Source organism: Dermacentor albipictus, chromosome 1 (genome assembly GCF_038994185.2).
Source record: "Dermacentor albipictus isolate Rhodes 1998 colony chromosome 1, USDA_Dalb.pri_finalv2, whole genome shotgun sequence".
In the NCBI taxonomy this organism is placed as follows: Eukaryota; Metazoa; Arthropoda; class Arachnida; order Ixodida; family Ixodidae; genus Dermacentor; species Dermacentor albipictus.
Genome location: NC_091821.1, coordinates 298,802,429 through 298,826,855, shown reverse-complemented (window position 1 = coordinate 298,826,855; position 24,427 = coordinate 298,802,429). Strand labels below are relative to the sequence as shown.

The window sequence follows — 24,427 nt, the reverse complement described above, 5'->3', positions numbered from 1 at the left end:
AGGACTGGGACGTTCGTATCCAGGAGATGGCTTTCGCCACAAGGACCACAGTAAACCGGTCGACAGGGTTTACGCCAGCGGCTATTCTTCTCGGTCGCGAGCTCCGTTTTCCTATTGAGCATGCATTCACCAACGGCTCTGAATTGCCAACTTGCAATTACCCCACGTTCACACAAAATCTTTCCAGCTGCCTGGCCCACACTCTGAAGGAGGCCAGGGAAAACTTGGACCTTGCCCGCCTAGAACATGGCAACCAATACAACAAAGGCAGGCGGCCCCTGGAGTTCGCGGTCGGCGACGAAGTGCTCCGCCGAACGCACCCACTCAGCGATGCTGCAAAAGGGTTTGCTGCTTCCCTCGCGCCTAGATGGGATGGCCCTTACGTGATCACGAAACGTATTTCTAGCTTGGTATACCTACTGCGGGAAAAACATGGCAGCAGAGTAGTAAGGCCCGTCAGCTTGCACGACCTCAAAGCGTACTACGAGCGCCCATCAGACAGCTAACCGTGCTTCCGTCATTATACGAGTCCAGCAGTTAACGCGGCTGTGTCCTACATCCGGTAACTGTTAATCGCGACGTTTTTACATATGCTGTCCTTGTAGATATCCTCGCCTTGCGCAGAATGCCACGCTACCACTCCAACGGGTGTCACCAGCCTGGCTGCCACGGCGGCCCATCGCAACATCACCTACGTCGTCGGTCTCTCACCCAGGCGACCGATGTGCGCTAGCGTCGGTTGGGCGAAAATTGCATTGTCTCTGAAAGAGCGTACGCCTTGAGCGCATGCCAATTGGAGCTGTCACGTGCAGCGCCGAACGACGCCAGACAGCATTCCAGCCCATCGCGTGCCAACTGCCCCGAACATTTTGCGTCGCAACAGCCGTGATATACTCGACTAGGACGATGCATGGTGCTGTTAGACATAGCGTTGGACATAGCGTTGGACATAGTGTTGTTGCAAAGTGTTGTTGCAAAGTGTTGTTGCAAATTAAGCGTTGTTCCAAATTAAGTGTTGTTGCAAATTAATTGTTGTTGCAAATTAAGTGTTGTTGCAAATTAAGTGTTGTAGCAAAGTGTAGTTGCAAAGTGTAATTGCAAAGTGTAGTTGCAAAGTGTAGTTGCATAGTGTAGTTGCATAGTGTAGTTGCATAGTGTAGTTGCATAGTGTAGTTGCATAGTGTAGTTGCATAGTGTAGTTGCATAATGCTGTTGGACACCCAGGTCGGTAAAGCAATAAAGGGGGCTAGTTGGTGAACGTTCATGGTTATATTGCACTCAGTTTTACAAAGACGATATTAAGAAAGGACAGGACGTGGACGGACGTAGCGCAAACTACCAACTGTTTAATAATGTTAAATAACGCGCTTATATACAAGGAGATATGGCGCGGGGGGGGGGGGGGGGGTATAAAAGATATGACAAGTTCACGGAATGTGATCATAGTTCGGGTCAGGCATACATGGTTCACTGGCACCCGTTCGCCCTGGCAAACTCAACCTCAAACTCAACCAAAGAAATGTGCGTAAGCACTCCGTCCATCGCGCTTATCAAAGCTGAGGTTGAGTTTGCCAGGGCGAACGGGTGCCAGTGAACCATGTATGCCTGACCCGAACTATGATCACATTCCGTGAACTTGTCATATCTTTTATACCCCCCCCCCCGCGCCATATCTCCTTGTATATAAGCGCGTTATTTAACATTACTAAACAGTTGGTAGTTTGCGCTACGTCCGTCCACGTCCTGTCCTTTCTTAATATCGTCTTTGTAAAACTGAGTGCAATATAACCATGAACCCAGGTGGGTGTCCGGTCTTGTACGGGGGGGAGTGTCGGGCCCTCGGCCCTCTCTGCAGCGCGCACGGGGGAAGCCTTTGAATCGCGCGCCACAATGGCACTCGTCGCATGGAGCATGCGCATCGATCGCGGTAGCGTAAGAACTCGCGCGGGGAATGCCGGGAAGGCGGCTGCCCGATAAGAAGGCAGCGGAGACGGCACTCGGGGCTTTTTGCGGGGCGCGGGCTTGGGGAGGCGCTGGTGGGGCGTGGCCCATCTAGGTTTCTTTTACCGAGCGTGCTGCAGAGCAGGGGGAAAAGCGTCTTTGCATTGTGTCTGCATGAAAGAGTGTTGTTGTTCTTGTTGTTCGCTTTTGGGACTATCCGCGCGCCTGGTTCCGTGCTTGCTTGCTTTCTGCGCTTTATGCATTCTGTTATCGCCCGAAAGATTGTGTTGGTTGATGGTTGGTAGCGGCCGTTCTTTCGTCGCTCCCTTTCGCTTGTATATTTGGTTGCCTCGCTGTTTTGCTGCTTGCCTCTTTGCTTTTGCTGCCTTTTGCTGCTTTGCTTCTTTGCTGCCTGCTTCCTTGCCTTGTTGTTTTCTGCTATTAGCCGCGAGGCTGCGGTAATTTTGAGTGTTACATTCTAGCGTAAATTAAAGCGGTTTTTGTTCCTTGCGCCTTTGGTCCTTTGTCGTGCTGGTCGCGGCTCGCGGACCCCCTGAGCGAAGGCTGAGGGGCCTTCAACGCTTATACCTGCACAATTTCAAGCACTACCAAATTTAACCTTTGCTTTGCTATAATGTTTCGGGCGAGAGTTGCAGCTTGCTCAGGAGATGCACAAGCATTGTAAATATAGCTTGTTTTTGAATTATGCATACCACAATTACTGGGCAGCAGTCACTTTCAATGAAGGTGGTGATGCCCTCCATCAGAAATATCCATGTATAGCAAGTCGTGTAAGCTTATGAGCATCTTTTTTAACACCCCCTTGTGTAAGGTCACTGCAGCAACAGTCCTGGCAGCAACAGCACACTGAGTTGCTACAGTGGGCAGCACAGGATGGAAGCTGCATCTGCAAATCTGAACCCATAAAATGGTATGTGCTTCAAGCACAGCACAGAACGATTTAGTATAGGAGCTCAGAAAAGTGAGGGCAATAAGCTTACTTTAGAGGAAACTTGCAGACCAGCTCCGGTTGGATGCAATTCACTGGCCCCAACGCCCTGCTGAGCCTGTGGATCAAGTGATCAGTTATACGTGTGCTAAAGTCATATTGCATCTCTAACTCACTTCCTGTGAACTTTGCCCCTGTGGATCGCAAGATGCAGTTCCACTGGGTATCTGGCGATGAGGTTCTCCGTGTAGGGTATCGTTGCGAGGTGGAAATGTGTCACTGTAACACGGTAGACAACTGCTAGTGCTAATTACTGGTGACTTTATGTAGCCACAAATTAATTCATGAATACTGAACACCTTTATGCAAATAGGCTACAAGTGTTTATTAATGGCACCAAAATCTTCAAATCACCTGGGACAAATAGAATAGGAATCTAGTTGTGTTACATTTTAGAGACTATTTTTACTATATGACACATCGCATTTGAAGTGTTAGATTAGTGCAATTATGCAATTTTCGGATTAGCATATAATTTATTGCATTATGCCGACTAATTCCTGGGTGTGACTCATGCGCCAGATCCATAAGACGGCGGGTCAAAGCTGAAGGCACGACAATCCTGTCACCCCGGCAAAGAATGTCGCTAACAACAGAGAGTTCAGATCGCACGTGAAAGTAAGGTAGCAGCTCTTTTGACAAGGATTTCTTGTCAGGCCAAGAAGTAGTGTTAAACTGCTTAACTTGAGAGATAGCCTGATCGGCGGCACTTGCTTCTCGAAGCTCCTGCATGGTAACTACTGGGGACAAGAGACATATAAATTCTTCTTCGGGTGCATCATGGATGAAACTCTGTACGGGCAGCCGGGAGAGTGCGTCAGCCACGACGTTTTCGCTACCCTTCCTGTATTCCATGATGTAGTTGTAGCACAGCAACCGGGATGACCAGCGCGCAATCCTTAAAGGACGGTGACCTGTGCCTTTCGTTGAGAGGAGCGTCACCAAAGCAGCGTGGTCTGTCCGCAAGATGAAAGGTCGGCCCCACAGGTAAACGTGCCAGTGCTCGCAGGCCCAGACGCAGGCAAGGGCCTCACGTTCACCGACGGAGTACTTCCGTTCATGTGGTTGAAGAGTGCGTGAGGCGAACGCGACAGTCTGCAGTGATGTTCCGTTATCCTGCTGCAGTACAGCACCTAATCCATATCCCGAGGCATCAGTTGTAACGTACACGGGTAATTGAGGATCAAAAAGGTGAAGAACTTCACAAGATGTTATCAACGTTTTCAGCTGCTCCAAGCCGGTTTGGGCTGCCGCAGTCCAAGCGAAAGGCGCGTTTCCGCGAAGCAAAGCACGCATTGGCTCCACAACATCAGAAAAATGCGGGATGAACTTCGAGTAGAAGCCTGCGAGTCCCAGCAGCGAGCGAAGTTCATTAATATTTGTAGGTGATGGTGCCTTGGTTATCGCCTCGATAGATGACATCAGTGGGAATAACCCTTTGGCGCTGACAACATGGCCTAGGAAAGTCAACTCTGTGACATCGAAAACACATTTATGGTTGAGCCTGAGGCCAGCGTCAGAGAGCCGTTGCAAAACAGTGCGCAAATTGACCAAGTGATCCTCTCTGGAGCGTCCGTACACGATTATGTCGTCAATGTAAAACAAGACACCTTTGCATCCTTGGAGGATCATATGCATCATCTTCTGAAACGCTGACGGTGCCGATGCCAGTCCAAAGCACACCCTCTTAAAGCGAAATAGTCCGTCGGGGGTTATAAACGTCGTAAGATCACGACTCTCTGGACTTAGTGGTAACTGATGGTATGCAGAAGCTAAATCTAGCCTGGAGAATCGCTGTGCACCAGCCAAGCTGTTCAAAAGTTCCTCAGTTTGTGGCAGGGGAAAACTGTCCACTACTATAGATTTGTTTGGCTCTCGTAGGTCTACGCACATGCGAATCGAGCCATCCTTTTTTCTGGCTACGACAATTGGCGAGACCCACTCTGAAGAATCGACGCGCTCAATGATGTCCTGGGCTTCTAATTTTTGCACTTCTGCCGAGACTTGCTCACGAATGACGAGTGGGAGTCGTCTCAATTTGCTGGCCACTGGTTGAACAGATGCGCGAACTCGGACCTTGTGAGTGAAACCTCTGACAGTTCCTAGCTGCTTTTCAAACAAGTGCTCGAACTCGGAACGTAATTCAGGAGGGAGCACAGGAGTTTCTTGCGTCGTTAGCAGACACCTGAGAGGTGACCCTTGAATCTTCATATCCAGAGCCGCGATGCGATCTAAACCAAGAAGGGTTGTTCTTCCCGACACAACGTACAGAAGGACAGAAGTGCATCGGCCATGAAATGAAACTGGAGCAATGAAACATCCTTTTATAGGAATTGCTGACTTAGAATAATCGAGGAGCTGGACGGACGTTGATGTCAGGGGAAATACAGTATCGAAATGGCGTCGGTAAAGCTCTTCGGCTAGGATTGAAACTGATGATCCAGTGTCAATCAGGAACGACACGGAAATTCCTTCAATTTCCAAAACTGCATAAATTCCCTTCTTACGACTCCAGATGTGACAAACACTTATGTGATCGTCCGTGTCAGCTGTATCTGCGTCGCCTTCCGTGACATGCTGAATTTTCTTTTCAGACTTTCGGGAAGACTTGCACAACTTTTCCAGATGGCCAGTCTTTCCACACCTGCGACACTTAAGTGTCTTAGCTTTGCAGTGAGGGCTATTCGCCAGATGGTCCAAAGAACCACAACGATAACATTCTTGCTCTTTCAGAGCTCGACGACTTTCAGTTGGCGTCGTATAGCATGTGCACGTGCATGTATAGCATGTGCATGTGTCGTAAGAAGGGAATTTATGCAGTTTTGGAAATTGAAGGAATTTCCGTGTCGTTCCTGATTGACACTGGATCATCAGTTTCAATCCTAGCCGAAGAGCTTTACCGACGCCATTTCGATACTGTATTTCCCCTGACATCAACGTCCGTCCAGCTCCTCGATTATTCTAAGACAGCAATTCCTATAAAAGGATGTTTCATTGCTCCAGTTTCATTTCATGGCCGATGCACTTCTGTCCTTCTGTACGTTGTGTCGGGAGGAACAACCCTTCTTGGTTTAGATGGCATCGCGGCTCTGGATATGAAGATTCAAGGGTCACATCTCAGGTGTCTGCTAACGACGCAAGAAACTCCTGTGCTCCCTCCTGAATTACGTTCCGAGTTCGAGCACTTGTTTGAAAAGCAGCTAGGAACTGTCAGAGGTTTCACTCACAAGGTCCGAGTTCGCGCATCTGTTCAACCAGTGGCCAGCAAATTAAGACGACTCCCACTCGTCATTCGTGAGCAAGTCTCGGCAGAAGTACAAAAATTAGAAGCCCAGGACATCATTGAGCGCGTCGATTCTTCAGAGTGGGTCTCGCCAATTGTCGTAGCCAGAAAAAAGGATGGCTCGATTCGCATGTGCGTAGACCTACGAGAGCCAAACAAATCTATAGTAGTGGACAGTTTTCCCCTGCCACAAACTGAGGAACTTTTGAACAGCTTGGCTGGTGCACAGCGATTCTCCAAGCTAGATTTAGCTTCTGCATACCATCAGTTACCACTAAGTCCAGAGAGTCGTGATCTTACGACGTTTATAACCCACGACGGACTATTTCGGTTTAAGAGGGTGTGCTTTGGACTGGCATCGGCACCGTCAGCGTTTCAGAAGATGATGCATATGATCCTCCAAGGATGCAAAGGTGTCTTGTTTTACATTGACGACATAATCGTGTACGGACGCTCCAGAGAGGATCACTTGGTCAATTTGCGCACTGTTTTGAAACGGCTCTCTGACGCTGGCCTCAGGCTCAACCATAAATGTGTTTTCGACGTCACAGAGTTGACTTTCCTAGGCCATGTTGTCAGCGCCAAAGGGTTATTCCCACTGATGTCATCTATCGAGGCGATAACCAAGGCACCATCACCTACAAATATTAATGAACTTCGCTCGCTGCTGGGACTCGCAGGCTTCTACTCGAAGTTCATCCCGCATTTTTCTGATGTTGTGGAGCCAATGCGTGCTTTGCTTCGCGGAAACGCGCCTTTCGCTTGGACTGCGGCAGCCCAAACCGGCTTGGAGCAGCTGAAAACGTTGATAACATCTTGTGAAGTTCTTCACCTTTTTGATCCTCAATTACCCGTGTACGTTACAACTGATGCCTCGGGATATGGAATAGGTGCTGTACTGCAGCAGGATAACGGAACATCACTGCAGACTGTCGCGTTCGCCTCACGCACTCTTCAACCGCATGAACGGAAGTACTCCGTCGGTGAACGTGAGGCCCTTGCCTGCGTCTGGGCCTGCGAGCACTGGCACGTTTACCTGTGGGGCCGACCTTTCATCTTGCGGACAGACCACGCTGCTTTGGTGACGCTCCTCTCAACGAAAGGCACAGGTCACCGTCCTTTAAGGATTGCGCGCTGGTCATCCCGGTTGCTGTGCTACAACTACATCATGGAATACAGGAAGGGTAGCGAAAACGTCGTGGCTGACGCACTCTCCCGGCTGCCCGTACAGAGTTTCATCCATGATGCACCCGAAGAAGAATTTATATGTCTCTTGTCCCCAGTAGTTACCATGCAGGAGCTTCGAGAAGCAAGTGCCGCCGATCAGGCTATCTCTCAAGTTAAGCAGTTTAACACTACTTCTTGGCCTGACAAGAAATCCTTGTCAAAAGAGCTGCTTCCTTACTTTCACGTGCGATCTGAACTCTCTGTTGTTAGCGACATTCTTTGCGGGGGTGACAGGATTGTCGTGCCTTCAGCTTTGACCCGCCGTCTTATGGATCTGGCGCATGAGTCACACCCAGGAATTAGTCGTACCAAAGCTCGTCTTAGGGAGTCATATTGGTGGCCGTGCATGGACAATCACATTGAAGAACTTGTACGCACATGTGTAGCCTGCCAGTCATGTGACAAATCAGCACATACTTCTGCAGCTCCAATGCAACCCGTCACTCTTCCTGAGAGAGCCTGGGACAAAGTTGCTATCGACATTGTGGGACCTTTCGCGCAAGCTCCAACGGACTGTCGATTTGCCATTACGCTTATTGATTACTACAGCAAGTGGCCAGAGGTGACTTTCGTACGCGATGCGACCACGTCTACAGTGACCAAATTCCTACTTGAACTTTTCGCGAGAGAAGGATATCCACGTGGGATCGTATCCGATCATGGACCACAATTTTCTTCAGCGAATTTTCAAGATTTTCTCACAGAGCGCGGAATCACCCATTACAACTCTTCAGTGTATTACCCGCAAGCTAACGGTTTAGTGGAAAGATTTAACAGGGTATTAAAGTCCTATATTCAATTAGCCCTGTTAGAACGTCGTGAGATAAGAACAGCGATGTTTGATTACCTACAAATATATCGCTGTACGCCTCATGCGACTACTGGTGCTGCACCCGCTGTTCTTCTTCACGGACGCCAACCTCGCACCAGACTTGACATTGTGGGATTCCCTGACAAATGTTTCACCAATGACCCTTCAAAGGCACTACTGCTGTTGAGAGAACGCATCAAGAACAAGCAAATGACGTCGAAGCGCTACACCGATCAAAAACGCGGTGCCAAGGAACCCAACTTCGCCGTTGGTGACTACGTGCGGGTTAAACTACCTGCAGTCCAAGGGAAGTTATCTTCACAGTTTTCTGCACCCAAGAAAATTATTGGACAGCGCGGACCCGCCTCCTACCTCTTGGAAGATGGGTGGGTGTGGAATGCTTCCAAATTAGCGGCCATTCACCCTCAAGCTATCAGCAAAATGAAATTAGGTACCACGGCTGTCATGAACTGGTCACCGGCATCCGATCACTCAACGAGTGCGGCTGTAAGCCATCCGTCACAACCTGGCACATCACGCGCAGATAATGCACCCCTGATTCCTGAACCACGTGCTGCAGGGCACACGCAACAAGCTTCAGCTAATTTGCCAAGATGCGAAGAACGCGTGAGGAGAAGCGCCCGCAACAAGAAGACACCAAAGAAGCTGCACGACTACATCAGGAAGTAACGGACCATTTTTTTTTTCACGAGGGGATATGTTATATAAGGCGTCGCTGCCTACCGCAGCGCCATGAGAAGGCGCGCGCTTGGAGCCGCCCAAGGGAGAGGAAAAAGAACATAGAATAAATGCAGAGGATGAGTAATGTCTCCATTCCTGTCGTACTGATTTAATATGCACGATATAACAAATAGGAATCTAGTTGTGTTACATTTTAGAGACTATTTTTACTATATGACACATCGCATTTGAATTGTTAGATTAGTGCAATTATGCAATTTTCGGATTAGCATATAATTTATTGCATTATGCCACATGTCGAAACAATTCAAAAGCACGTGTATTCTGTAGAAAACTCAACACTAGCCTGTTTCATAGCCAATTGTATCCGAACAATCTCATGACATAAAGTATTATTGTACAGTGTTGCTCCCCATAGCACAAAGAATGCGTTTCAGAAAAATACAACCTGGAATGTCAATTTACCCTCGAGGGGGGGGGGGGCGAGGTGCTACTATGCTGGCATACATGAAGCATCAACCTGTGTCATTTTTTTTGCAAGATTGGCCACAACCTAATTAGTTCAGTATTATTTATTAGCACATTGAACAATGCAACTGTCGTCCAATAAGTACTGCATCTCAGAATGTTTGAACTGAGGCACAATTTTGATGTCTAACTCATTAAATCTTTGTGAAGCTAAAGAAATACTCAGAATGGTCGTAATTGAAGTGGGCTGAAATTAATTCATTTTATTGGGATCACGGATACGTTACACAGCATCTCTCATACACCCGTATTACTGCTGCAGTGTCCATACATCAGTGCTTGTGACCGACTAATTAGATGTGGAAAACTATAGCATATTTTCCACTGCGCCTGATTGACAAGTGCACCATCGTATTGCTACAAGCTTGTAGACTTAAAGAATGACAAAAATTAATTTTGCGCTTACCTATCTCTCGGGAAGTAACAACGTCGGCAGCGCATTTGCGTTCAAATGCAAACGTGTCCAACTGGCGTCTGTGCCCTGTAGACGTTCCGATTCGTAACCGAAGGCATCACTTGCGATGTCCCTACAGCAAACGCTTAATTTTTCCCCATCTTCGTGGAAGGAAGGCCAATGCGCTGTAGCCAAGCAGACCGCAAGGATTCATCTTGAGGCAGCAAATACCGAGATTTCACGGATTTTCTGTCGCTGGCTTTGCACACGATGACATGGCAAGGCGCATCTTGCTTACTCATTGCTCCCAGAAACAGCTGTGGGCGCTAAGCGCGCTCAGTCGGTGGCGCAATCTCGGGGGTAACATTCACCTCTGCTGAATTGAGTCGAGTGGAAGAAATCGAGGATACAGACAGCTCTGGAGAACCTGCAGTTACTGCGCTGCAACGTCCGGAGGTAGGTATCGCATTGTGGAGCCTCGCCAGGCTGTGCATTCAGCACTGTATGGCTGCTGGAGATCTCAATGGTAGCCCCACCTCAAGATTAATTAGGGAGAGAAGATTGCTCCCCTGAACCTTGGCAGGTCCGTGCCACTGGCATTGGGAGGTCGCGTTCGGCACTTTTGCCGCTACGTGAAAACGAGAGCGATCGAAGCAGCGACAGGAGAGCCGTAGGGTCAACGACCTTAATTCTGTCGACATGGAAGGTCGTGCGCGTCTGCATGTGCTCGTGATATACAGACGTTTTCATGTACTTGGAACACTACTGGAAACAAAAGTGCACGTAACGAGTTGACAGTCGACTTCGGGTTGTAGTTCGGACCTTACCGTTGGAACCGTGCATTCACAAGCGCGACGCTTATCGAAGTGTGTTGTTCTAGCTGTATGTGGTTCGCTAAAAATAGTATTTTGCTCTAATCTTCAAGTTTCATGAGGCTCCATTCGCCGGCCTTGGTCACCAATGGACTCGTTTGCATATATATACATATATATATTGCGAAGGAACAGTATTTGCGTTGACAAAGAGGCGAGCACGGTGAAGACGACGACGATTAGAGGCTAGTGCGGGCTGTTGCCTCTGGGCCAAGTGCGGCGTATTGCCTTGTAAAGATACTTGTACATAGCTTTTCGTCGGCGTCTTCCTACGTAACAATATATATATATATATATATATATATATATATATATATATATCTTATAAAAGAAGTTTATTCGGGTTTGTAGCGACCGCCGGTTCTACGATGCACCGAGCACAGTCACCGAGCTCGAGCTTCTGCTGCGCGCTTGATGCTGCCGATGCTGCTGACCCTGTGTGCACGTTCGTTATCTTCCTTACAATATATATATATATATATATACCATACGTGGCATGCACTGACGTCAATGAAGGTCGCCATATTGTAGTACAGCGAGCACGATGAAAGCATGCGTGTTATCTCAATTCGCTTATTTCTCTCAGCACAGTGGAAGCTGCGAGTGAGACTACAGTATGGCGTACGTGACGCCACTTGAATACTCCCTATCCGCACTGACAAGCACGGGATCCGCCGCGTTGGAACTAAGCGGCAGTGCCGCGTCATAAGCTTCGTATGATTTGAGACTACTTCTGGCGTTCAAAACAACTCGGAACAAATGAGGCATGAAGGCGGCGATGCCGAAAAGGCAGTGCGGTGAAAAATAGTTCGGACGTGCGTGGGCGCGCTGGCTCTGGGCGCCGCTGAGCCATGGCTGAGCGTCAGCAGACGACAGTTGGTTTCGCCCGGAAATGCTTGATCCATATGAAAATCTAAAGCGAAGTTTTCGCTTACTTCAGCTATACTTCAACCCATTTATTTAAATGTGTCAGTTCATATCCACGGTAACAGTAGGAACAAGTGCACTGATCCAAACACCCTTCTTGATTGATGTCAACGATCGGCCAATAGCAGCCATCTAAGGGAATGTGCTTTATGACGCCATGACGCACACAAAAGATAGTGAGAGCTTGGCTTCTTTTGAAACGAGAGCGTTTGAGAAAAAGGTGACTTCGCGCTCCGCTTGTGAACCTCACGCGTCGCGCACGAGTGCTTAACTTGGCCGAGATGTTCACAGCAGCATGTATCATCCGCTTAATGGTTTTTTTTTTCAAAGCCCGAGGGGAAGTTGAGGGCCCTTTTAAGGTCCCGAAACTGAATACAATTGTGATTGGGCAGTTGCTTGGAGAACATTTTTAGTCAATCTGCTACAGCATCGTCAGAACACAGATCTGGGGAATTGTTAAGGACTATCAAATAGTTGTCTACATACCTAAGTGCACGGATGATTTATTTCTCGCTTAGTTCCGCATTAATGCGGTTGTCAACGCACGCTAAAGAATGTCACATAATATGGGGGCAATAGCAAAACCAACACAGATTCCTGTGCGTTGAATGTAGTAAAATCCACCGTGACTAATAGCAGTCGAATGGAAGCAAAATTCTAAAAAAAAGTTTAAAAATTGTCGCAGTTGATGCATATTAAGTCCTGGAATTTTAGTTCACCCACTTCATTAATTTGTTCGCGAACAGCAATGCCTTTACGCGTCACAGAATAATATAAGTCCCCAACGTCCTGTGAGACAGCGGTGGCTATATATTCGAGACCATCTTGCAGCTGCCAGATAACATCATCAGAGCACCTCACCATGAAAGGATCTTCGATTGGTAACCGCTTCAGGTGCCCCTGCAGGAACCGTCCTACTTGGGACCAGTTGGGAGTAGCGCCATTCCTGTCGTATGTGTTCCTTTCGGCCTCGTCTTTAGCGGGTTTTTATGAAAATTGTCAAGATGAACCAATTAACTGACACAAACTAAGGTATTGCTGCAATCCAAGCCGCCATCTTGTAATGCGCGCCTTGAGCAATCGCTTGTAGACTGGCAGTTGCACATTGGCAACCGTGATTATTCCTGAGTTGACATGGTAAGCCTTTCTTTGTATTCATGAGCCAACGGAACAAAAGCAATAACATCGTAGGTCTCTAGCTATTAGCGATTCCATCCTTTGGGCTGCGCTGACCCATTCTGACGCACTTCTTATGCCTTTCGCAGGTGAACTTCATCCTCTTTCTAAACATCACGCGTGTGTTGTTCGCCAAACTATTTGCCTCACAAACGCCACAAGCAAGGAAATACCGCTACAGGTAAGAGCAGTAAGAAATCAATTTGTAGATGTTTCTACTGCACGCCGTCGGCCATGCCCAATGTCTTGCTGTTCAAATAAAACTTTATCTTGCTTCTCACAGCAGGGGCGGCACACACAGACGTTTGCTTTTAGGCAAGCCATAACTTTTGCGTTGTTAATGCGGAGCACTTCTGGCGGCCGTCCGTCACTTCATTGTCCTCGCCGTGGTAGTCAATGCCCCGTGCTCTGTCGAGGAAGGAACTCGACTGCCCGACTCGGGCGCTACCACTGCCACTCGGCAAACCTGCTTTTACTTTTGAATAAAGCAAGTCGACTCCCCGTTCTCAAGATAGAGTGGATAAGCGTGACTGAACGAGGACGTAGAAAGAAACAGATACACAGAGACAGCGCTTCACTTTCAACTATAGATTTCATTTTTGCGCGAATTGATGTATATATACCGTACGAGCGGAAACAAACGTGATAGGAAAGCCACGCAATGTCAATAATATGCAATGTCAATAAAATAAAATCAATAGTTGAAAGTGAAGTGCTTTCTCTGTGTATTTGTTTCTTTCTACGTCCTCGTTCGGTCGCGCTTATGCACTCTCTCATGGATTCTAACCAACTAGCCCACCAACATGTTTTAACCTGTTCTCAAGCTGTAAAAAAGTGTATTCCTTGCCTGCGCCAAACCGAGCTCCAAACAAGTGGTGAACCGTGGCATATACGTTTTTTCGAGCACTAGCCATGGGCGACGCTGCTCTTACTCTTGCTGACAGAGACGACGCCACGATACGTCTCCTGTCGTCGACGCAAAGCTTCAGCTTCCCAGATTTTGCCCCAAAAATCCTCGAGTTTGGTTTATACAAATAGAAGCCCGTTTTCACCTCCGGTCCATCACTTAACAGAGAGCAAAGTACCATCATGTCGTCGCCGCGCTACCCTCCGATATCTCATATGCCATAGACGACTTGCTAGAGGGCACGCCTTCGGCCAGGGCATACGACGACTTGAAACGCAGGGTCCTGCAGCGCCTCGAGCCATTGCAAAAGAGTATGCTCCAACAGCTTCTCTCCAAGGAACTCGGCGACCAAGGACCTTCACAACTCCTGCATTGGTTCCGTCAGTTACTGGGTGAGCATTCCGCAAACGAGAGCCAGCTTCCACTTTTGCGCTAGCTGCTCTTGTGACGCCTCCCACAGTTCGCGCGCATAGTACTAGCGGGTTTTGACGAGACGAGTCTCGATGCACTACCTGCACTATCTGACCGCGCATGCGATTGCTTTTCTGCGGCACAGTTACCTATCCCCGCCGCCAGAGTCTAACAGCCAGGAGACTTATTCTTCCGCCTGGAGGAAACAGCCTTACACCTTACGACAGCCTTACTAGTGCACTGGAGAATCTGACGACAGGTGGCATCACGGGCGACCAATTTCAGCGAAACCATTCGCATTCAGTCTCGCAGTGCACCTAGAGACACGCCGCAGCAATTGTGTTGGTACCACCGTCGCTTTCGCGAACAAGCAAGCCGCTGCACCCGCACTGTTCGTGGACGGGAACTGCACCGGCCAGTCGCTGACGGCGGCATGCTGCATCAGCCCTGGCACAAGCCGCCTATTCTTCACTGTCGGCTGCACCACCGGCACCTGCCTCCTCGTCGACACCGGAGCGGAGCTGTCTATCGTTCCCGCCACGGCCGTAGATCGGCAATGCGGCAAGTCCAAACTCGTGCTCCGCGGAGTGGACAATACTGCCATCAAGTGCTATGGGCTCCGGCCAATAACACTAGACATCGGGCTCCATCGCTAGCACAGATGGGTGTTTGTGATACGCGACGTCAGCTTTGCCATACTGGGAGTGCACTTCCTTAGGGTTTTCAACATAGATGTGAGTGTACGCGATCGGCACCTAAAGATCATGTCACGTTCCTCGACATACTTGCCCTGCAGTCCAACCTCACCTCATTTGGCATCAGTACGTTCCGGCCGGTGTCAACTTAGGACAAGATATTTTCTGAGTACCCAAGAAAACAAGGGGAAGGCGGGAGATTGAAATTCAAGACGATGAACAAAACGAGTAGGTGAAAGCAGGAGCCAACGTTTCCACAAGCCGACGTTTCTTCGAGCTGACATATGCTTTCCTCGACACAGTATATGCAGTGGGTGCTCACTTTGTTCTTTCATCTTCATATACTGTGGCGAGGAAAGCATATGTCGCCTTGAAGAAAAGTCCACTTGTCCAAACATTGGCTCTTGCTTTCACCTTGTTCTCGTTTTGTTGAGTATCCGCAACTCACGAAGCTACGAAACAGTGCGTTGCCCGTGAAACACAGGGTGGCGCATCAGTTCGAATCACGAACACTTGCCCCAGGAAACAAAAACGCGATTGGTGACTCGCCTCATGGTTGACGCGTTGACCACGGCAGTGGGTTCAGTACTGCAGCAGCACGATGGTACAGCCTGGAGTCGTCTGAGCTTCTTCTCAAAGCGCCTCAAACATAGAGAAGCTTGCTAGAGCACTTTTAGCAGAGAAATGTTGGCCATCCATTGCACTCTCAAGCATTTCCGTTTTTTTTTTCTTGAACGCTGTGGCTTTTAGATTCCGGCCGACCACAAGCCGTTAACCTTTGATTTCAAGAAGAACAGCTCCTCGTACTCAACGTGAGCTTCGATAGCTCTCCTTTATTTCCGAATTTTGTACGGACATCCGCCATACCGCTGAGGACCGAAAATCAGGCAGCTGACGCACTGTTGCGGATCGGCGCTGTGCCTGCTGGCCCTGTGGATTTCTAAGGTCTAGCCCTCGCTGAGCAAAACGACGCTGAGCTGCGCCACTTGTGGAAAAAAGTGTCGTGACTCCAGCTTGCAGAGGTGCCGCTTCCCTGCATAGCAACATTAGTCACGTGCGCCACATTGCAGGCAGCTCGTCGCCATTTGGTGCCCCATCAGTCTGTGCAGCCAATATTCGATTCAATGCACGGGCTAAGTTATCCTCGCAACAGTGCGACACAGGAGCTTCTCACACACCGATTCACCTAGCCAGGGATCAACAAAGATTTTCGAAACTTGGGCAGGAAGCTGCCTAGCCTGCCAAGCTGTGAATGTGACCCGGCACACGCCTTCGCCGGTGAAGCCGTTTCTACCTCCAGAGACTGTTGCGTACTCCACGGTAGCGTATCGCACTGCTGCCGAGTTGCAGCGACGCGTGTTTATCGAAGCTCGACCGATGTTACCATTGGGTAGCGTGGCGTTTTCGGTGGGCTACAGGCATCCAGTGGACCATGGTGATCAGCGAGGGAAGAGACAATTTCTAGTGCGAAACTTGCACGGTTTATGCAAAGGTTGATGAAAGGTGATAAGAAGAGAATGAAGTTATAAAAAGTACAATTCGGAGCCCATAAATAGTCTCTCTAAAATCGTGGTAGGGATCTTGCTCCCGTCCACGTCACGTGAAAGGCACAGAGTCCGGTTTGTGGATGGGAGTCCCGTCTCCGTTTATACCAAGCCCACAGCAAGGAAAAAGCGTCCCGCCTCCATATATACCAAGCCTGCAGCAAGGAAAGAGCGTGCCGCCTCCGGTTATACCATGCCTGCAGCAGGGAAAAGACGTCCCGCCTCCGGTTATACCAAGCCTCAGGTCCGGGAATTGTAGACGCTTGTCTTTCTCTTCAGGGCGTTGCTGGTTCGCGGAAGTTCTCCTGTAGAGCTTGACAGTTCGAGGAAAAGGTCCATCTAAAGTCGCACACACACAAAAGGGGCCTGTAAACACTGCGGGGCTTCCGCCAGAGCAGCATACCCTCGAGACAATCACAGTGAGTTAGGAAGGCACATTTCGTTTCGACGACGCATGGTGGACGAGAATCCTTGTTCCACGGGGTGCTAGACGCCAACCGTAACAGCATCTCCGGCGGGGAGGAAGATCCCGACGCGTAGGGTCCAGCAGCCACTGGGCGAGGAATCAGCATTTCAGTAGCAGAATTCCCTCATGGGTGACGAACCCTTGGTTCGTGGCTCGTAGATTCCTGGGAGTCGTTTATCAGTTCTCGCGGCACTCTAGCGACTGTTCTCCTTGGTCCGGTACGGTGAAACTGGACTTGCACACAGGTCTCGCAACATTTCGTCTCCTGCGTGGGGAAGCAATCACCCCAGAACAGTGCCGGGCCCACAGCCACAAAGCAGCGAGCACAAGGCCACCCTCCTCCAAGATACACAGGCTTCTTAAAAAAAAAAGAAAACCCGTTACTCCTTTCCCATTCCAGTCGCGCGCCCAACCCCCCCCCCCCTCCCCCTGAACACTAAAGACAACCATTTCTTGAAAACGTTAAGACGTGCTTATTAAAATCAGCTAACAATCCACTACAACTTCGCGATAAAAACGTATGAACGAACGTAAAAATGCCATAGAAACCCGTGTGAGCATGAGGATTTTGTTGCTCTAGGGGCAACGACTCAGACCGTCGGCATTACCGTTAAGCTTACCCTTCTTGCAGTGAATATCAAGGGTGTACTGTTGAAGAGCCAAGCACCAGCGCAAAATACCACCGTTTTTCGTAGACATGGACTGCAGCCATGGGAGGGAACAGTGGTCAGTCTCTTTGGTGGACCTAGAACCAGCGATATAGTAAGCTAGCTTCAGCACCGGCCGTACTACGCAGGCGCAATACCTTTTCTGATGCACTATATGCTTCCTCACGAACTGAAAGCGTTCTACTGGCTTGCAGTACAGGGTGCTAATTCTCGCCATCTCTTTTTTGACAAAGCACCACACCCATACCCCTGTCGCTGGCATCACACTGAAGAATGAGTGGCTTAGAGTAGTCGGCCGCGTCCCACACTGGCTGACTCGTTAGTGCTTTCTTCAGCATAATAAAAGCCTTTTCTTTTGCGTCATCCCACTTTACCGTTTGTGTTTCTGTTTTTCTGAGCGCATCGGTTAAAGAACTCGCAATATCGGAACAACGGGGTATATATCTTTGGTAATAACCGGCCAAACTAAGTAATGATCTGATGTCCCGCTTGGCGCACGGCTGCGGGAAGTTGTCTATTGCGGTCAGTTAACCTTGGAAGGCCGACGACGGCCTTGCCATATTACACGGCCTAGATAAGCTACCTCCACGCGCCCTAATTGGCATTCGGGAGCCTTGACAGTCAAAATCACCTCTCGTAGACGGCACAACACGGTTCGCACGTGTTACATATAGTCCGCCCAGGATGAAGAAAAGACTGCTATGTCATCGAGATACGGAAGTACAAAGTCCTCCATTCCTCGTAGCACCTGGTCCATAAGGCTAGAGAAGCACTAAGGTGCATTCTTCAATCCGAAGCTCAGTACTTATGGCGAAAAGGTTCCCATCGGGCAAATAAACGCCGCGAGCCTGCTTGCCCTCTCGGTCAACGCAACCTGCCAGTACTCTCCGACTAAATGGAGCGTAGAGATGAAATTAGCACAGCTCACTTTCTTAAGCCTTCCCTCGATATGCGGTATTGGACAAGTCTCGTCCTTCGTGATAAAATTGAGCCTGCGCTAGACGATACATGGTCGCGGCTTCTTTCCTGGGAACTCAACCAAGATGAGAGGCGAGGTATAATTACTCTCTCCTGGCTTGATTACACCTAGCTCTAACATCTTGTTTATTTCAGCGGCCATGACTTGACGCTGGCAAGGTGAAACGCGATGAGCTTTCGAACGAACTGGGTCCGACGAGGTTACCTCGATGTCGTGAACGATCGCTGTGGTCCTGCCAGGTGTGTCTGAAGTTGTCTTTAAATTCAAGAATGAGTTCCCTCAGTTCGGCCCTTTTCTTAGGCTTCAACTCCGCCTGATCTACTAGCTTGTCAATGGTCTCGTGAATGTCTTTTGCCTCCGTCACTGATGTTAACTCCAGAAAGTCGACAGGCATCTCCTCAGGTTGGTTAAGGGACATGTTCACAGTGGCCTCCCTCTGCCGGTAGGGTTTCAGAAGGTTGCTATAGTACACTTGTGGTGTCCTTCGTTTTCCCGGTGCCGTGATTACGTAGTTGGTTTCAGATAATTTCTGAATTATGTCAACCGGTCCTTCCCATTGAACCTCAAGCTTGTTTTTCAATGAGGGTTTCAGTATCATTACCTTATCCCCAACTTCAAAGCCTCGCGTCCGAACCGTCGTGTCATAGTAATGCATTACATAGCTTCATGCGGTACGCATTTCCTGCCCTGATAATTCTTGAGAAGTGTGCAGACGGTCCAACAGCTCTAGCACGTATACCACAAACGAAGTTTCGTCTGCCCGGACTTCCCAGGCTTCTTGAACCATGCGAAGCGGGGAGCGAAGGCAGCGACCGTAAACGAGCTCTGAAGGTGAAAAAGTTGTTGATTCGTGCGGTGCAGTTCGAAGCGCGAACATTACTGCAGGCAAGCAAACCGCCCAATAGGCTTTGTGCTCATAGGAAAGGGCTGTCAAAAGCCGTTTCATGACTGAGTGGACTTTCTCTATCGAGTTTGACTGCGGTTGGTACACTGAGCTATGAATAATCTGAATACCGCACTATTCCAGAAATGTCGAGGTCAGTGCGCTCGTAAAGACGGATCCTTGATCTCACGGGATTTCTGCGGGTAACCCTGTTCACGCGAAGATAGACAAAAGCGGGTCAACGATCTCCACCGAGCTTAGTTCTTTGAGGGGCACGGCCTCTGGAAATTTCGTTGCGAGGCATAGTACAGGAAGAATATGTCGATAGCCGGACTCTCTTGCAGGAAGTGGTCCCACTGTGTCTATTATGAGCCTGCGAAATGGCTCTGTGATACTGGAAACAAGTCTCATTGGCGCTTTAGCCTTATCTACGGGCTTGCCTAAGCGTTGACATGCGTCGCAGCTTCTCACAAATCCTCCTACTTCTCGAACGCAGCCGGGCCAGTAAAACTCCTGCAGTAAGCGGTCCTTTGTTTTACGAATGCCAAGATTCCCTGTCCAAAAGCCCCCGTGGACCAGGTGGAGGAGCTGCTCACGATAGGGATGCGGCACCACGAGCTGGTCGAATTGCACTCCCTTGCGACTGGTGTACTTTCTATACAGGAAGGGTGTGCAGAAGAAGGGGGCATATCATCGACAAGGTTAGGTTAGAGGAAGCGAAAGGTGCCACTGGGTTTGCTGTTCCCTCCGACCATTAGGCCCTGCAAGTGAGCTCCTACAGGGTAGCCAACCGGAGATAATCTCTGGTTAACCTCCCTGTCTTTCCTTTGCCTTTCTCTCTCTCTCTCTCTCTATACAGGACGCCTGCCCTCCTGAGGAACTTTAGGCTCTGTTTGGCCACAACTTCTTTAGCGTCTGGCCTTAAGGGACGCAGGCTGGAATCCTTTTCCTGCTCAGCAGTCAATGTGGCAGGTCTTACATTCAATAAGTTTCTCCTGCATTCTGCCTCTCGAGATAGTTCAGGCTCTGGCGCCTCCCTGACGTTTTCATTAGGTGGTGCACTTTCCGCATTATCCCCTACAGGGCTATCCTGTTTGGTGCTGGTTGACGAATCCTCATCGAACCTGTTTCCTCCACCACTGGACATTCATACACTGTCTTGGCCGCGAGCTCCCTTGCCTGTAAACGAGTTAGGGCTGTCACTACCGCTTCACTAAACCCGATTCCCTTGCGTCGCAGCAAATCCTCAGCTTTGTTAGAAAGCAAATATGGATACTGAGGCGGGAGATGTACCAAGATGACGGCTTCAGTGTCCAATACTCCAATAGGGCCTTCGATACGAATCTTGGCCACAGGGAGACAAACAATGCAGACCTCTACGGCGTGCCTTATCCAAGCACATTCTCCTGTGAATTGGCCTTCCTCAACGTATGACGGATGCTCCACGTCCATTGTGGCTGTTGAGTCGCGGAAGCGCACCCTACACGGTTTGCCGTTTACCACGAGGTCTCTAATGTACGGCTCTAGGAATGTCAGATTTTCTTCATTACTAGTTAGTGACATTAACATTTGTTTTGGACTTTTGCATCTCACAGAGATATGCCCCGTTTGGAGGCGGCTGTAGCAAACTATTGGTTTCTTGGCCTCGAAAGCTGTTTTCTTTTGCCTTTCTGCCCTCCGTTCGGGTGACTCCTCCCTTCCCATGCTGTTCTCGTCGCTACTTTTCACTGAATCTGATCTTTCCTTTGACTTATACTGATTCGACTTCGATCATCGATCTGGCTTGTCGGGTCTGTATTTGTTCACCTCCTTCTTAGGAGCTTGGTTGCTTTCGAACGCACGGCGGGTTACGTACTCCTCAGCGAGATTGGTCGCTCTCGTGATAGTGTCTACGCCTGGCCTACTCTGAACCCAATACTTGATGTTTTCTTGCAGCCGGCGATAGAACTGTTCTATAGAAACGCACTGTATAGTCTTTTCGGTGTCAGCGAGTGCACCCTGTTCTCTGAGCCATTTCTTCAGGTTTACCTCCAAGGTGTATGCAAAATCTGAGTATGACTCGCTTTTGTTCTTCTCGACTTCCCTGAATTTTCGCCTAAATGCTTCCGCTGACAATCTATACTTTTTTAGCAGATATGCATTGACTTCATCGAAGTCCTCTGCTTCTTTCCCGATCTGGGCAATGATATCAGATACTTTACGTGGCAGTAATGGAAGCAAGCGTTGCGGCCACGTGTTTCTCGCGAATTTAGCCTTTTCACACGTGCGCTCAAGTTGAACCAGAAAAATACATATGTCCCATCCTAGTGCGTAGGGAGCCATCAAATCTGTAATTCTGCGCTCGCTTTCACGTGCCTCTGAGCTAGGTCGTTCAGTAGTTTGAGCTTTCAGCAACTCAATCTCTAAGCGCTTCATTTCGAGTGCGTCGCGTGCAACACGTTCGCGGTCTTCTTTTTCATCTAGGCGCTTACGCTCTTCCTTTTCTTCTACGCGCTTACATTCTTCTTCTTCCTCTAGCCGCTTACCCTCTTCCTCTGCAATGCTCTCAAGGCTTTCCTTCAGTTCATCTTCGTCTGCCTCGGTCACTTCAATCGCCTCTATGATATCCGTCTTTCTCTTTGATTCGGCTATTTGGAGGCCCAATTTTCTGGTCAAGCTGAATAATTCTGGCTTGTTTCGTGCCTTCAAGTTCATGGCTGCCCTTAGTGGTGCTAACTTTTCCCTCAATAACATCCTTGAAGTGCTCAAAACTTCCGTCAACGGTTAAATAAACATCACTGCACTGTACTTTCAAAAAAATACGCAAGACCTAGTGATATCTTAGTGAAGAAAAGCCGTGCACTCACCATATGCAGTCACGAATCCTGAAACCTTCCTTCCGAACTTTGTCACCAATACGAAGAGGCTACGATCTCGTAGTTGTCGTCCAAGTTGGCGTCTCCAGGGTTGCGTATCCTAATCGCTGCCAGACAGTTTGTTGCATACTCCAGGGTAGCGTATCGTACTGCGGCCGAGTTGTAGAGACGCCTGCCTATTTATCGAAGCTCGACCGACATTACTAATGGGTAGCGTGGCGGTGTCGGTGGCCTCCAGGCATCCAGTGGACCATGGCGATCAGGCAGGGACGAGACGATTTCGAGTGCGAAACTTGCACGGTTTTTTCAAAGGTTGGTGAAAGATGACAAGTAGAGAATGAAGTGAGAATAAGTGCGATTCGGAGCCCCTTGAATAGGCTCTCTAAAATCGTGGGAGCGATCTTGCTCGCGTCGCCGTCACGTGACAGGCACAGAGTCGGGTAGTGGATGGGCGTCCCGCCTCCCTATATACCCAGCCTGCAGCAAGAAAAGAGCGTCCCGACTCTGGTTATACCAAACCTGCAGCAAAGAAAGATCGTCCCACCCCCGGTTATACCAAGCCTACAGCAAGGGAAGACGTCCCGCCTCCGGTTATACCAAGCCTCAGGTCCGGGAATTGTAGACGCTTATGCTTCTCTTTTGCACGTTGCTGGTTCGCGGAAGTTCTCCTGTAGAGCTTGAAAGTTCGAGGAAAGGGTCCTCTAAAGTCGCACACACACAAAAGGCGCCTTTAAACAATGCGGGGCTTCCGCCAGACCGGCATACGCTCGAGACAACCATGTCGAATTAGGAAGTAACTCTTCATTTCGACGAGGCACGGTGGGTGAGAATCCTTTTTGCACGGCCTACTAGACGCCAACCGTAACAAGAACCGCTTCGATCACGTGAATTTGGACTTGGTAATACCCTTCCGCCCTGCGGAGGTTTCAGGTATGTACCTCCTCACGTGTGTCGAGCGGTACTTAAGGTGGTCTGAGGCGACGCCATTCAAGATTTCACGGCCTATACAGTGGCGGAAGTGTTTTTGCTACGTGGGTGTGGTGATACGGTTGCCCTTTGCGCATTGACCGATGCCGACAACTCCAAAGCACGCTTTCTTCTACCCTGGTGAAATCACTCGGCACTCGGCTTCATAACAGCACGGCTCAGCACGTACAGAGCAACGGCAAGGTCGAGCGTCTCCATCGACAACTGAAGGCTTCATTAACCGCCGTGCTCGACAAACAGCACTGGGTGGAAACGCTACCCCTTGTACTACCGCGGCTGTCAAGGACCACCTCGGTGTCAGCGCAGCGGACATGTCCGACGGTTCAGCAATCCGCGTTCCAGGCCAGTTTTGCGGCACCTAGCAAGGCCCTCCGCCAACGGCTGTGCAGCGCTTAGAGAGGCTACATTTCTTCCTGGCTCGACCAGCTTCGATGAACACCCCCACGAATCGCCCCCGGGCAGCCTGTGTTTAGTTTCCCGTAAATGGACACAACCACGCACGTCTTTGTGCTGCGCGACGCTACCAAGCCACTTTTGGCTACTTCCTATGACGGCCCCTTTCATGTGGTTTTGCGTTCAGAGAAAAGCTTGAAGATTGGCGTTCGCAGCAAAGAGACAGTGTCGTGCGACCGCGTGAAACCAGCATATCTGGAACATTAACTCTACATTCCTTGCGCCATTCACACCTAAGCCACCGGCATTCTAGCAGGGCGAGGGGGGGGGGGGAGCACTTGTAGCCACCGTCCGTCACCTCGTTGTCCCCGCCGTGGGGTCGCCCCCTGCGGCTACCCGACTGGAAAGGAAAGCGGCTACCCGACTGAAGCGCCAACACTGCAACTCGGCAAACGTACTTTTACTTCTGAATACAGCCAGTCGACTTCCCGTTCTCAAGCTGTCAAAAGGTGTATTCCTTGCCTCTGTCAAACGGAGCTCCGAACGCACTCTTCTCCTAGTCAATCCAAGTCAAGCCAGTTTTTCGTATCCCGCGCCGCTGCTTTAGTGGGTCAGTGAGCAACAACGGCGTCTGAAGTCAAGGATGGGAAGTAGCTGAAGCTTGGATTGACGGCCGCTCGCGGGACGATGGCGGAAAACCTGCCAAGTGCGTTTATTGTGAGCGGTGTCAACATGCGGACTTTGATGCGGCAGCGCGATGTGGTCGTCA

The 24,427-nt window shown here is 49.5% G+C and overlaps 1 protein-coding gene across 5 annotated transcripts in view; it reads left to right on the top strand.

Annotated features, from left to right (window-relative positions):
• Positions 1–24,427, top strand: part of LOC135916807 (parathyroid hormone/parathyroid hormone-related peptide receptor-like) — a 972,783-nt gene that overhangs the window by 810,054 nt on the left and 138,302 nt on the right. For all 5 annotated transcript variants that reach the window (XM_065450243.2, XM_065450244.2, XM_065450242.2 and 2 more), the window contains exon 10: positions 12,960–13,051. In XM_065450243.2, coding sequence (XP_065306315.1) covers positions 12,960–13,051 — 92 coding nt within the window. The remainder of the gene's footprint in view (positions 1–12,959; positions 13,052–24,427) is intronic.